Genomic DNA, 15,098 nt, shown 5'->3' with positions numbered 1-15,098 from the left:
GAGGGGGGTGGGTGGGTGTGGGTATGGGAAGGATGAAAAAAGGGCGTCTCCAGTAAACCTGGGTTGTTTCTGTGTGAAGATGACACGCTTTAAATAATGCAGGTTATGATTAGTGCTTGATTTACTGTGTGAATTACATCTTATATTGTCGTGCTATGTCGAATTGTGTGTGTGTGTGTGTGTGTGTGTGTGTGTGTGTGTGTGTGTGTGTGTGTGTGTGTGTGTGTGTGTGTGTGTGTGTGTGTTTGTGTGCATGTGAAAGTGATAGAGAGGGAGAGCGATAGAGAAAGAGGACGTTGAGTATGACCACGTCAGCTTAAAATCAGAGAAAAGCATACTGTTCCACAACTCTGTCTCCAGTGATGAAAGCATTGAAATCATAATGCCAGACTATTACAAATAATAATTTTCACTCAGAAATTGCTAGTAGTTTCACAAATAATTACCGGTACAAAGAAATGGCAAGTTTTGATTAAACATTACATTTAACATGACATTTTAAGGTAGACTAAAAGACTGAAATTGTATTTTCAATTGTAATAATGTACTCCAATAAAATGTTTTGTTTATGATTTATAACTTTACTTTACATTTTACATTAAGTTTTAACCACAAATAATGATGTTGAATTATAAGTCCTTGGACATGTTATGCATGAACAACCCATTTATCCCACAATGGCTGCATTCCCAATTTTTGCAGAGGAGGGTGATATTGGCAGTGGATTTGGAGTGGAATTAGAAAAACAGCATTACTGGAAGAGAGATTACTCTGAGACAGTCCCTTGCAGTGTTTGGGAAAGCTACAATGTATGTAAAGGAAGCTTAACAAAGCTACAAGCTACTAATAATTCAAAGAAGTTAAGCCACAGTCAAAATGCAAACTGTGAGTCAAAAATATAGTTTGTTGTCTAATCACTTACATTTGAATTTCACCATTTGCAAATGGATTGTTAGATAAATATGGGCATGGATATAATGTATACATAAAACTATAATATACAAACCCAATTCCAAAAAAGGTGGGAAACTGTACAAATTGTAAATAAAAAAGGAATGCAATGATTTACAAATCTCATAAACTTTTTTATTTTATTTACAATAGAATATAAATAACATCAAATATTGAAAGTGAGACATTTCATGCCAAATATTGGCTCATTTTGGATTTCATGAGAGCTACACATTCCAAAAAAAGTTGGGAAAGGTAGCAATAAGAGGCAAGAAAAGTTAAATGTACATAAGGAACAGCTGGAGGACCGATTTGCAACTTATTAGGCCAATTGGCAACATATGATGTATTGCAACAATTTATAAATTTATGTATAAAAAGAGCCTTTCAGAGTGGCAGTGTCTCATAGAAGTCAAGATGGGCAGAGGATCACCAATTCCTCCAATGCTGCGGCAAAAAAAAGTGGAGCATCAGAAAGGAGTTTCTGAGATCTCTGTGTGTAAGGGTCAAGGCTGGAAAACCATACTGGATGCCTGTGGTTTTCGGGCCCTTAGACGGCACTGCATCACATACAGGAAAGCACAACATGGGCTCAGGAATACTTCCAGAAAACGGTGAACACAATCAACTGCGGCAACCATTCGCCATTGCCGTCTTAAACTCTATAGGTCAAAAAAGAAGCCACATCTAAACAGGATCCAGAAGCGCAGGTGTTTTCTCTGGGCCAAGGCTCATTTAAAATGGATTGTGTTAAAGTAGAAAACCGTGGTCCAATGAATCAAAAGTTTAAGTTCTTTTTGGAAAACTGGGGCGCCATGTCATCCGGACTAAAGAGGACAAGGACAACCCAAGTTGTTTTTAGCGCTCAGTTCAGAAGCCTGCATCTCTGATGGTATGGGGTTGCATGAGTGCGTGTGGCGTGGGCAGCTTACACATCTAGAAAGGCACCATCAATGCTGAAAGGTATATCTAAGTTCTAGTACAACATATGCTCTCATCCAGACATCGTCTCTTTCAAGGAAGACCTTGCATTTTCCAGCATGACAATGCCAGACCACATACTGCATCAATTACAACATCATGGCTGCGTAGAAGGACCAAAGAGCTAAAATGGCCAGCCTGCAGTCCAGATCTTTCAACCATAGAAAACATTTGGAGCATCATAAAGAGGAAGATGCGACAAAGAAGACCTAAGACAGTTGAGCAACTAGAAGCCTGTATTTGACAAGAATGGGGCAACATTCCTATTCCTAAACTTGAGTAACTTGTCTCCTCAGTCCCCAGACGTTTGCAGACTGTTATAAAAAGAAGAGGGCATGCCACAAAGTGGCAAACATGGCCTTGTCCCAACTTTTTTGAAATGTGTTGGTGCCATGAAATTTAAAATCAATTTATTTTCCCCTTAAAATTATACATTTTCTCAGTTTAAACATTTAATATGTCATCTATGTTGTATTCTGAATAAAATGTTGAAATATGAAACTTCCACATCATTGCATTCTGTTTTTATTCACAATTTGTACAGTGTCCCAACATTTTTGGAATGGGGTTTGTAAAAGTGGAACATGTAGTTTCCTCGTGCTGACCAAAAGAAACTGCTTGGTTTGAAAGTGACTTGTCATAGTGAGCTCTACTCTATGTCAATGGACCTTTTTTGCTGAAAAATTTTGCTAAAATTAGCACACCATAAGACATGTCCTCTGTTCTTTCTACTATATGACTGATTTGTTTTAATTAACAGAAAATGGTTAATAACCATGATTTATTTGTTTATTCCAAAATATTCAAATTTCTTGGTGGATCAGTCATGCTCTACTCAAGCAAAACTGAGATGGTGTAACTGGTCCCAAACCAAAATTTAAGAATGCTACAGTGTATATACACTACCCAAAAGTTGCTGTTTAAATATATAGGCAAACACTTGTCTATGACTGGATCATTATTGCAGTGGTTATTATGTTTCTACTATGGTATATGTTTGGCAACAGTTTTTCTAACCTTATATTATGGAGTGTGTAGCTTTTATTTCTTAAACAACCATGTAGACACATCAGGATGACAATATCAAGAAATTGTTAAAGAATGGTTAGCATGAAGACTCATGAATAATCAAATTCTTTGAAAGTGTTTGGAATGTGCTGGAGAAGATGCATGATGATCTTGACCGAAAATGTATGCACATGCTATTTCCGTCAAGAGGTGCATTCATTTTAGGTCAAGATCATGCGTCTCCTCCAGCACATCCCAAAGACTTTCAAATAATTTAATGATTACCGATTAATTTAATTAACTAACCCATTAATTGTTGATTCATGTGTGAAAATGAATCTTGATGCTCCCTCTCAACCATTCTTTCAGAGTTTGAGCCTGATGAACCTTGACATTGTCATCCTGGAATATGATGTGTCTTCCTTCATGGTTGTTTAAGAAATGAAAAGCTACACACTCCATCAATTAGGGTTAGAAGAACTGTTGCCAAACATATAAGATGCTAGAAACACAATACTTACTGCAGTCATTATCCAAGCGTTGACACTTAGCATTTGCCTATTTAAATCCAAACAGCTTTTCTTTGTTTTTGCTTAAATGTTCTTTTATTTAAGTGAAGTTAATAAACGTAATTTCGGGAGGAGTACGCCCATCTAATCTTTCAATTAATACCAAGGTATAAAACCAGTAGCTTACCTCTTCCCCTTTTTAGTTCCTGAAGCATCCCTCCTCCTCCCCTGCTCCTCCCTTTTGTACAATTTTGTATACCACATTGGTGTTGGTTGAGGAGAGATGCCTGACACGAGTGTAAAGCGCTTTGGGTGTACAGTAGTACATATGAAAGTGCTATATAAATAACTAATTCATTCATTATTTTATTCATTCATTTTGCCTGTGTCACGTCACAGACAAAGGAAATGGTGCGAGGACTCAAGTGCAGAAAATAATATATTTATTTATAACAAATAAAACAAACTCAAAACAAAACCCACGAGGGGGAAAAACACATAATAGAATAATAACATATAAACTTAAACAAACCAACAGAATCACGGGGAGGACGGAGGACGGAGGACGGAAGACGCAGACATTACACAAGGATCCAACACAGACTGACAAACACAAGGAGATTATAAAGGGAACAAACAAGGCAGATAATGAGGGAGAACAGGTGGGGCAAATTAACCAATAATCAGATAACAAGGGGGAGGGAACTGACAGGGACACGAGCACATGCTCAACATAACAAAACCCACAAGTGCACACACGACAGGACAGGCATGTGACATTACCCCCTCCTTAAGGAGCGGCTACCAGACGCTCCACTAGGGACGGGAGGGACAGACCCGGGCGGGACGGGAGGGACAGACCCGGGAGGGACGGGAGGGACAGACCAGGGAGGGACGGGAGGGACAGACCAGGGAGGGACGGGAGGGACAGACCAGGGAGGGACGGGAGGGACAGACCAGGGAGGCACGGGAGGGACAGACCAGGGGGGCACGGGAGGGACTGACCAGGGGGGCACGGGAGGGACAGACCAAGAAGGTACAGACAAGGGAGGGGTAAACAAGGGAGGAACGAGGAAAACAAAAAGTTCAGGAGGCCATGGTGGCCCACAAAGTTCGAATGGCCAGGGCGGCCCACCGAGTTCGGGAGGCCCACCAAGTTCAAGCGGCCGGGGCGGCCCATAGAGTTCAGGCAGCCAGGGCAGTGCGGGTAGAGCAGGACGCCAGGGAGGCGCGGTGAGAGCAGGGTGCCAGAGAGGCGCGGTGAGTGCAGGGGGCGCCAGGGAGGCGCGGTGAGAGCAGGACGCTTTAGCGGCGCGGTGAGAACAGGACGCCTCAGCGGCGCACGGAGAGCAGGACGCCTCAGCGGCGCACGGAGAGCAGGACGCCTCAGCGGCGCACGGAGAGCAGGACGCCTCAGCGGCGCACGGAGAGCAGGACGCCTCAGCGGCGCACGGAGAGCAGGACGCCTCAGCGGCGCACGGAGAGCAGGACGCCTCAGCGGCGCACGGAGAGCAGGACGCCTCAGCGGCGCACGGAGAGCAGGACGCCTCAGCGGCGCACGGAGAGCAGGACGCCTCAGCGGCGCACGGAGAGCAGGGCGCCTCAGCGGCGCACGGAGAGCAGGGCGCCTCAGCGGCGCACGGAGAGCAGGGCGCCTCAGCGGCGCACGGAGAGCAGGGCGCCTCAGCGGCGCACGGAGAGCAGGGCGCCTCAGCGGCGCAGGGAGAGCAGGGCGCCTCAGCGGCGCAGGGAGAGCAGGGCGCCTCAGCGGCGCAGGGAGAGCAGGTTGCCTCAGCGGCGCAGGGAGAGCAGGGCGCCTCAGCGGCGCAGGGAGAGCAGGGCGCCTCAGCGGCGCAGGCAGGGCGTTGGGGAAACTTCTCCAGTCCAGCAGTATCCACCGGCACTGGGACCACCAGAATACGATCTGCTGGCATTGGGACCACCGGAACATGATCTGCCGGAACTGGGACCACCGGAACACGATCCACCGGCACAGGGACCACCGGAACGCGATCCACCGGAACTGAGACCACCGGAACGCGATCCACCGGAACTGAGACCACCGGAACTGCCTCCGGGGCTTCGGATAAAGCCCTGTGCTCCTTCCACGCATGCAGGACTGCCACCACAAAGCATCCCATCACAGCCCTCCAGGCCGTTTCCGGACTCGGGACCACCGGAACGGAGTCCACCGGCACAGGGACCACCGGAACACGATCTACCAGCACAGGGACCACCGGAACACGATCCACCGGCACAGGGACCACCGGAACACGATCCACCGACACAGGGACCACCGGAACACGATCCACCGGCACAGGGACCACCGGAACACGATCCACCGGCACAGGGACCACCGGAACACGATCCACCGGCACAGGGACCACCGGAACACGATCCACCGGCACAGGGACCACCGGAGCACGATCCACCAGCACAGGGACCACCGGAGCACGATCCACCGGCACAGGGACCACCGGAGCACGATCCACCGGCACAGGGACCACCGGAGCACGATCCACCGGCACAGGGACCACCGGAACATGATCCACCGGCACAGGGACCACCGGCGCACGATCCACCGGAACTGGGACCACCGGAGTGGTGGATGACACCCTGTGCTTCTCCCAAGCATGCAGGACTGCCACCACAAACCCTCCCATTACGGCCCTCCAGGCCATGTCTGGACTCGGGATTCCCGGACTCGGGACCCCCGGAACTGGCACCGAGGGAGAACTTCTCTGCTGAGTCCTCATAGTATGGTTGGATCCTTCTGTCACGTCACAGACAAAGGAAATGGTGCGAGGACTCAAGTGCAGAAAATAATATATTTATTTATAACAAATAAAACAAACTCAAAACAAAACCCACGAGGGGGAAAAACACATAATAGAATAATAACATATAAACTTAAACAAACCAACAGAATCACGGGGAGGACGGAGGACGGAGGACGGAAGACGCAGACATTACACAAGGATCCAACACAGACTGACAAACACAAGGAGATTATAAAGGGAACAAACAAGGCAGATAATGAGGGAGAACAGGTGGGGCAAATTAACCAATAATCAGATAACAAGGGGGAGGGAACTGACAGGGACACGAGCACATGCTCAACATAACAAAACCCACAAGTGCACACACGACAGGACAGGCATGTGACAGCCTGTTATAGGGGGGCAATCGGAGCTCGGGTAGAATATCCTCTCCAAGCCCCTCTATAGCAGACAGCAAGCCAAATCTGTTTACCACTTTCACTAAGATTATATGGGCACACAAACTCGTGAAAGGAAGTGTAATATTGTGGCCAAAACTTGTACTGCAGGTGTATCCCTCTCCCCTGACTGGAGGTTGCCAGATAGGCTGCAGGTTCAGCAGGAACGTTTGTAGCTGCAGCTGTGGTAACTAGAGCAGGTCTAGCAACCCGGATGCCGAAACACTACTGACTTCATGATTGGTCGATAGGTTGAGGGTGGAGCTTCAGGCAAAACACAACATGACAACATCCGTTGAGGGCTGCAACAACAACTTTTAAATGACAATATCCTGGCCGGACTACTGTTGTCAGTGATATAAGTATTTGAAATTAAAGGTCCCGTTCTTCGCGTGTTTTCGAAGCTTTGATTATGTTTACATTGTGCAATATAACATGAGTTCATGTTTCGCGTGTAAAAAAAACAGTATTTTTCACACAATTTACTTATCTGTACAGCGCTGTGTTCTCTGTCCTAAAAACGGCCTGATGTTTCATGAAGTCCCTCCTTCAGAAACACGTAACGAGTTCTGATTGGGCCAGTGCTTCCCGTGTTGTGATTGGACAGCAGCTTAGCGCACGTTGCCCGGAAAGGCCCCGCCTCTTACCATAACGGGGAGATGCAAGCGCTCAATGCGCGCTCTTCTCCACGTGGGAGAGCAACAAGACCACGGCCCCTTTTTTATGTGTACTTTTTGGCGGAGGGTTAGTCAACAAACGGTTCTAGTCATTCCTGCAGGAAGTGCAGAGGTGTAGTCCAAACCGGCCGTTCACTGTAGGCTTTGAAAGGGAACTTCTGTTAAATAAAATATCTTGCGTGGCATTGAACTTTGAGCTTTATCATTTTACAGTTATTATTTATGCTCTAACAGCAACATTTCACACTAACTAAAGTTTGAAAGAATTGCGAAGAACGGGACCTTTAACATGATTTCTTAATGTCTAGTGACATATCCGGACCATTTTATGATTAATTAAAATACATTTCTTACATACAGTTCCTTTAAAACAAAAAACACTTTCTTTACACATTATAGAGTTCACATGTACAATATATTTCTTAACTGTATTATTCGGCTCGCCAATGTCACGTGATTTCAGCAGTTTGGATCGCGTGTCAAACTGCCAAACTGCTGAAATCACGTGACATTGGCGATCCTTATCATTGATCGATTCACTGATTCATGACCGTTTGAATCTTTATTTGAGGTTTGAAAACAAATGAGAAAGAGATCACTGATGCTGAATAAAATCGTAGTTTTTGTTATATTTGGACCAAAATGTATTTTCGATGCTTCAAGAGATTCTAATCAGCCATGTTTTTATTCCCTTTCTGGACATGGACAGTAAATTGGGCATAGACTGCATATACTCTGGGACTAAAATATAAAATATCTTATACTATGTTCTGAAGATGAACGGAGGTCTTACGGGTGTGGAACAACATTAGGGTGAGTCATTAATGACATCAATTTCATTTTAACTGGGGCGGCAGTGGCAACTGGGGCGGCAGTGGCTCAGTGGTTCATGTAGGTTGTCTACAAACCAGAAGGTTGGTGGTTCGATCCCCGGTTCCACCTGACCAAGTGTCGAGGTGTCCATGAGCAAGACACCTAACCCCAGCTGCTCCCGACGAGCTGGATGGCGCCTTGCATGGTTGACATCGCCGTCGGTGTATGAATGGGTGAATGTGAGGCAAAAATGTAAAGCGCTTTGGATAAAAGCGCTATATAAATGCAGTCCATTTATAAATGCAGTCCATTTACCATTTTTGGGTGAACTAGGCGGCATCCTTGACACCAGCAGGGACATTCTGAGAGCGTCCTGGGAACGGCACATTTCTAGCGAGGATGATACCATTGCAGACCTAACTTCATATAGAGATCCACAACAGACATTATGTTTCCAGCCCCATTCCATAACACCTGTCCAACTCTCTCAGATGGGATGGCAGTGATGCTCTTGGATTCGAGGGCTCATTTATCACATTTACAGCAGATCACCAATCTTGCTGATTCGTCATTTCCCGTCATACCATTATCTGCCTGAGTTCTCCTCTGATAGTAGACAGGAGGGAACAGATAGTATTTGGCTGTGTCCTGTCCAGGGCACGGGTGGCAGAATCCCTCCTGGCACAAGAGCTTGGGATGTGGCCAGTTGACATGGAGGCTTCACTCAGAACCATTCTAACTTAGCCATGCAGGCAAATATTTTTCCAGGCTTGTGAGCAGAGCGGCATTAACACTATTCAGACCCCAGTGTTTGAGACTGTAGGATCTAAGAGAGAGCGATGGGTGATTAAATAGGCTTTTTGTTTGAATTAGCCAGAGGGGAAGAGGGCAGCAAAAAACACCTTACCTCAGAACTGGAGACAGATCAGCAGCTGACATAAGGTTTACGGATAGGCCATAAATACAGGGCCACAGCAGAACATGCAGCAGAGCCGCTGTCAACTCCAGATTCTCTGAGATACAATGGACATTTCTGTTCATAATCCCTGGTACCGCCGGGCCTGGTTCTCAGGCTTCTTCTCGTCTTCCCATCGAATTTATGACCAGAATTTTGGAGAGCACCCACCCAGCAGCCACCTATTTTTACCTCTGCTTTACTATCGTCCTTATATCTGGCGCTTTCCAAACTGGTGGGACAGTGGCATGTCAGAGGTGAGTTAAACTGCTCATGTTGCTACAAATTAGCCATTACTCAAATAGCTAATGCTTACTTTTTACGGTAAAGGCATTTATAATTTTGCTAAATTTCAAAAGTTTTCAAAAAGTTTTCTATTTCAAACATGCTGTTCTAATGTTTCAAATACATGCTGGAAAAATGTTTTACAGTTTCCACAAAATATTACGTTTTTTTTTTGACCAGCATATCAGCACGATTTCTGAAGGAGCATATGACACTGAACACAGGAATACATTACATTACTCGTTTTACTGTATTTTTGATCAAATATATTTAGCCTTGGTGAGACTTTTTGGTGAAACTGCATATTTAATACTTAGATTATTAGATTAACAACTGCTGTAAAATTGCTTCATGATGATGTGTTGATTAATGTTAATAAACTGAATCTCAGAGTTTCTCTTCTTGACATTTGGTAACATGTTCTTTTATGAGCCAGTCTTTTGCAGTATATTCAGTTCCATTTTCTCTTACACAGGTGAGAAAGGAAAGAGATCGCATTGTGATCAGCCTGGATGTGAAGCACTTCTCTCCGGACGAACTGACTATCAAGGTCAATGATGATTTTATTGAGATTCATGGGAAACATAATGAACGGCAGGTAACAAAACAAATATTCAAACTCGCCTTCATTTTATTCACCATTTTAAACTTAGCTGTTCTTGATTCATTAAAATGGTTATTTTGCTAGCATAAATTATGTTTATCGTAGTATTGGGTTATAAAAAGCAAGGTTACACGTATTTAATACATATTCCAAAGGGAACTTTCTCACTTTCAATCCATGAGTTTCAATTATACTGGTCACACTCCCAGGATGTTGATTGGAAAGACAGGAAGTGAAAGACAAGACTTTTTTAACTTCCAAACAACATTCAGGCTTCCTCTTTTCTAATTAAAATGACACATAATGCTGTTATTCAAAAGTTGTGGATTGAAAAGACATTTAAATGTTTTCAAAAGATGTCTCTTTTGCTCACCAGCGCTGCATTTGTTTGATCAAAAATGCAGTTTAATGAATCAACTTAGATTATTTAGATGGCCAAATGTAGTTTCCTGTATTTTTATAAGTGCCAAGCACAGGTTGTCCGGAAACGCCACGTCCCCTTACCATTACGGGCAGAAGTCACATCTGCAGTGACTAGCAAGGGTTTAGGATGTCACCAACCCAAAAGAAGCTCGTTGTAGTCCAAACCGGCCATTTTTGTAGGCAATAAACTGCCTAACTTTAAAAGACAATATCTCCGTTTGCATTGAACTTTCAGCGCTGTAACTTTGCAGATACTGTTTATGCCCAAGCAGCAACATTACACACTAACTAAAGTTAAAAAAGTGAAATCGCATGCATTCACCCCTTTAATAATTGTGTTACTCCAGTCTTCAGTCTCATGTCATCCTTCAGAAATCATTCTAATATGCAGATTTGATGCTCAGGAAACATTTCTTATTATTATCAAACAGTTCTGCTATCATTATGATCAATCTTTGGAAAGAGTCTAAATAGAAAGTTCAAAAGAACAGCATTTATTTGAAACAAAAATCTTTTGTAACATTATAAATGTCTTTATACTGCCACTTTTGATCGATGTAATGTGTCCTCTAAATTCAAATTTTGAATATCAATTCTAGTTCTTTTTTCCTATACCTCAATTTAAAGTCGATTCAACTTTACTCTCAGTGACGTGTTATTGTGCAATGATCATCACTGTCTCTGGAACAGGATGAGCACGGCATTGTGGCAAGGGAGTTTTACCGGAAGTATAAGATCCCACCTGGTGTAGACCTAGGGTCCATCACCTCATCTCTGTCCTCTGATGGCGTTCTGACCATCTGCGCACCTCACTACCTGCTGGACATCCTTGGGCCCATCATCATCTGTGGAGAGAAGCCACCAGCGCAGAAGTAAACCAGTCGACAGCTGCAGCTCTGCATCTCGTCTCCAAACAAACAAACCTAGCAACTTCACCACAACCTACTGGAACAGGCATACGATCACATGCTTTAATGCAACACATAGAAGCAAACAAAGTTATATAACCAGAAACATATCTGTCCATAGTCAACAACACCACGTCAGGCAAAACGTGCAGTAGGTCAGTGCTTTAGGCCTGTAAATGCAGGTTGTTATAGGATTTGGGTTTGGTTTGTTATATTTATGGCTCACAGTTGGACGTTGTATATCATTTATGTGGCTGACTTGGATGATGATTGTAACTTTGGCTTTGAGAGGAAGCAGAATTGAAACGGGATGTTGTGCAGCACTGGCCTATCTGAATTTAATAAATCCCCAGGTCAAAATACTGATATGATTATCTCAGCATATGTTGTGCATCTGAATGTTAAGTATGCTGCACTTATTAATCTATTTGGGGTCTAAACTATCGGACTAAGTTGAATGTGTTTTGCTGAATATTTTTGCACTTTGTACATTTATGAATAATCACAAACGGCTGCATGTATATAGACGTGAGACAGAAAAATGTGCCTTATTTACCTCAGTGGTAAGATGCTATGGATCACATATGTGGTGTAATTTGGTGAAATAGAAAAAAACATCCACGATTTTGGACCGCTGATTGCAGGGGTGTAGTTATTGACAAGATTCAACTCGTTTAGTCCTCTGTCATTCCCAATGGGCTTTATACTTTATTTTCCATGTCTCCTAAAGTGACGTGTTGCAACTAACAAGTAACAGTGACTTTTGCAGTAGCTATATTCAGCATTAAAAAAAAGAAAAAAAAAGTTGTTTTTACTTTTTGAGTACCCTCTCATGAAATGCATGGAACATTTGCACTATACACCACATCAAACTCTATGCAATTTGCCTATTCAGAGCTGCTTGAAAGTATGTGAACCCCTTACAGAATCTGTGAAAATGTGATTAATTTTTACAAAATAAGATATTTGACATAAAAAATGTTTACATAGTCCACAAAACAAAAAAATACATATTTATAAAATAAACAATATACATTTATAAAAATTACCTGTTCAAAAGTTTACATACACTTTTGATTTTCTCTATTAAATAATAAATATTTTTCTTATTTTGTTTAAATATCTAAAAAAAGAAGAAGAAAAAATTATATATATATTAACATGCATTTTGAATTCACAGATTCTACAAGGGGTTCACAAACTTTCAAGCAGCACTGTATGTGTACTTTACCAAGCACTTAAATTGTCACTCAATGCTAGCTGTGTCTGTGAACCACATTATATGTAGGGATGAAGTTAAGGATTTTAATAGCATGTTAAAAATCAAAGATAAATATTTTTTATAAATATAAATATACATCGTCACACTTCTGACCTAAAGGTTTTATATAATGTATGAAATCAAAATAAATTATATATAAAATTCATTTAAAAAAATGTTACTGGTCCGGGCCTCACGATGCGTGCAATCAAAATGAGTTAAAATAGGAATTGATAAGATTTAAAATAAGTCTCACCAACAGAGTTTTTTTTTTCTTTGAAGAACCTTGGTCCCCAAAATTCACAAGGACATATTCCTTGAGTGGTACTCCCTACCACATTCAAGCAGGCTTGGGTAACACTGCTTAAAAAACCCACATATAGACATCACTTCTAGAGAACTACAGAAAGAGTTGTTTTCAACCAGGTCTCATCTTTCCTCTCTGGACTTAAACCAGTCAGGTTTCAAAAAGAGCCACTCAATTGAGACAGCATTACTGTCAGTTACTTAAGCCCTGCGGATGGCAAAATCTGCTTCCAAATCATCAGTCCTCATCCTCCTTGATCTATCTGCTGCCTTTGACACTGTGAATCATCAGATTCTTCTGTCCACCCTCTCATGGGCATCACAGGGACTCCACTCCACTGGGTTGAGTCCTATCTCACAGGTAGGTCTTCTAAGGTTGCCTGGAGAGGAGAGGTATCCAAAACACATCAACTGACCACCGGGGTTCCTCAGGGCTCAGTGCTTGGACCTCTCCTTTTCTCCATTTACACGACATCATTGGAACCCATCATTCAGGCACATGGTCTCTCTTATCATTGCTATGCTGATGACACACTCTACCTCTCATTTCAACCAGATGACCCCATAGTAGCTGCACGAATCTCAAGCTGTCTGGCGGATATCTCGGCATGGATGAAAAAACATCACCTGCAGCTCAATTTAGCAAAGACTGCTCGTCTTCCCTGCCAATCCGACCATACATCAGGACTTCACCATCCATCATCTTTGATGACCCCTTCAGGGCCAGTCAGAAATCTTGGAGTAATCTTTGATGACCAGCTGTCCTTCAAAGACCACATCTCAAAGACAGCTCGGGCATTGCACAACATCAGGAAAATCAGACCGTTTCTTACGGAGCATGCAACACAGCTTCTTGTCCAAGCTCTAATTTCTAGACTTGACTATTGCAATGCGCTTTTGGCTGGACTTTCATCTTGTGCAATCAAACCGCTGCAAATGATCCAGAACGCTGCGGCACGTCTTGTTTTCTTTTCTTCTCTCCTCTCTGCATTGGGTACCACTCGCTGCCCGGATCAAATTCAAAGCTCTGACTCTTGCTTATGGATCTTCCACAAGCTCGGCACCCACATACTTCGACTTACTCCACCCCCACCAGAAGCCTTCGCTCAGCTAACAAGCGAATTCCCTCTCTATAACTTTTTCTTTCATTGTTCCTGGTTGGTGGAACGATCTTCCGTCCTCCATACGCACAACAGAATCATTCGCTTCATTCAAAAGACAAATAAAAACTCATCTCTTCCATGAGCACTTCATTTTATCCTAAAAAAAAAAACAATTCCAAACTTTTCCTCCACTACTTTTTCTTTTTTTCCTTCCCTTTTCTGGTTTTTGTTATTGATTATTAAAAATGGCTGCTTAATATTTTTTTGTAGAAACCATGAAACATTTTTCATTTTCCATGTTTTTTTTTAATATATATATATATATATATATATATTTTTTTTTTGTACTTTTTTTAAATACTTTTCCAGTATTTTTGGTTGAATAGAAAAATTAAAACAGCATTTACTTGAAATGGTAATATTATTATTTTTGTAGAAACTATTAAACAAATGTCCCAGCGTTTTTTTGATTAATAGAAAAATAAAACAGCATTTATTTGAAATATAAATATTAGTATTTTAGTATAAACCATGATACATTTTTTCCAAAGTTTTTTGATAAATTATTTAAAATATAAATATTTTGCAACATTATAAATGTCTTTACTGTCATTTTGATCAATTTAATAGATCCATGTTGAACCTAATAATGAATTTATTCACACACACACACACACACACACACACACACACACACACACAACTGTTTGCATGCGCAGTAGCGGCTGTCCAAACTAGGAAAAGAGGCACTACAAAAGGAAATAGTTCCAATTCCACTTGGAAAAGGAGAAGGAAAAACATTAGTTAAGACGAAAGGTAGAGAAATATGGCAGAAATGGTGGGACGAAGACAAGAAAGGGGAAGGGGATATCATAAAATACACAAGTCTGTCTGTATTAAAAGTTATAGGGAAAGGAACAGACGGGAAGAATTTATATTGACAAGACTGAGAGTAGATCACACAGGATTAAACGGCACGTTGTTTTTAATGGGGGAAAGTAATAATGGAAACTGAGAGAATTGTGGGACTAAAGAAAATGTTGAATGTAGCTATATCAGGGGCGTTTCTAGGATTTTCATTTTAGGGGGCAGCTATA

The 15,098-nt window shown here is 42.4% G+C and overlaps 1 protein-coding gene across 1 annotated transcript; it reads left to right on the top strand.

The window, feature by feature from the left end:
* The first annotated feature begins 8,592 nt into the window (after nt 1-8,592).
* cryaba (crystallin, alpha B, a) lies at nt 8,593-11,805 on the top strand. The gene is made up of 3 exons (XM_067451846.1): nt 8,593-9,368; nt 9,872-9,994; nt 11,114-11,805. Exons 1-3 carry the CDS (start codon nt 9,180-9,182, stop codon nt 11,297-11,299), a joined length of 498 nt encoding a protein of 165 aa, XP_067307947.1. The 5' UTR covers nt 8,593-9,179; the 3' UTR covers nt 11,300-11,805.
* Nucleotides 11,806-15,098: the final 3,293 nt, after the last annotated feature.

The sequence above is a fragment of the Pseudorasbora parva genome, chromosome 8, assembly GCF_024679245.1.
Source record: "Pseudorasbora parva isolate DD20220531a chromosome 8, ASM2467924v1, whole genome shotgun sequence".
In the NCBI taxonomy this organism is placed as follows: Eukaryota; Metazoa; Chordata; class Actinopteri; order Cypriniformes; family Gobionidae; genus Pseudorasbora; species Pseudorasbora parva.
Note: the sequence above shows the minus strand (reverse complement) of the source record. Positions and strands in the feature narration are given on the sequence as shown.

What these genes read in the sequence shown, in the direction of transcription:
- cryaba (XM_067451846.1), top strand. Translation starts at nt 9,180, where the DNA reads ATGGACATTTCTGTTCATAATCCCTGGTACCGCCGGGCCTGGTTCTCA. An exon ending in GGGACAGTGGCATGTCAGAG is followed by an intron (nt 9,369 to 9,871) that starts GTGAGTTAAACT and finishes TCTCTTACACAG; the next exon opens with GTGAGAAAGGAAAGAGATCG. An exon ending in GGAAACATAATGAACGGCAG is followed by an intron (nt 9,995 to 11,113) that starts GTAACAAAACAA and finishes TCTCTGGAACAG; the next exon opens with GATGAGCACGGCATTGTGGC.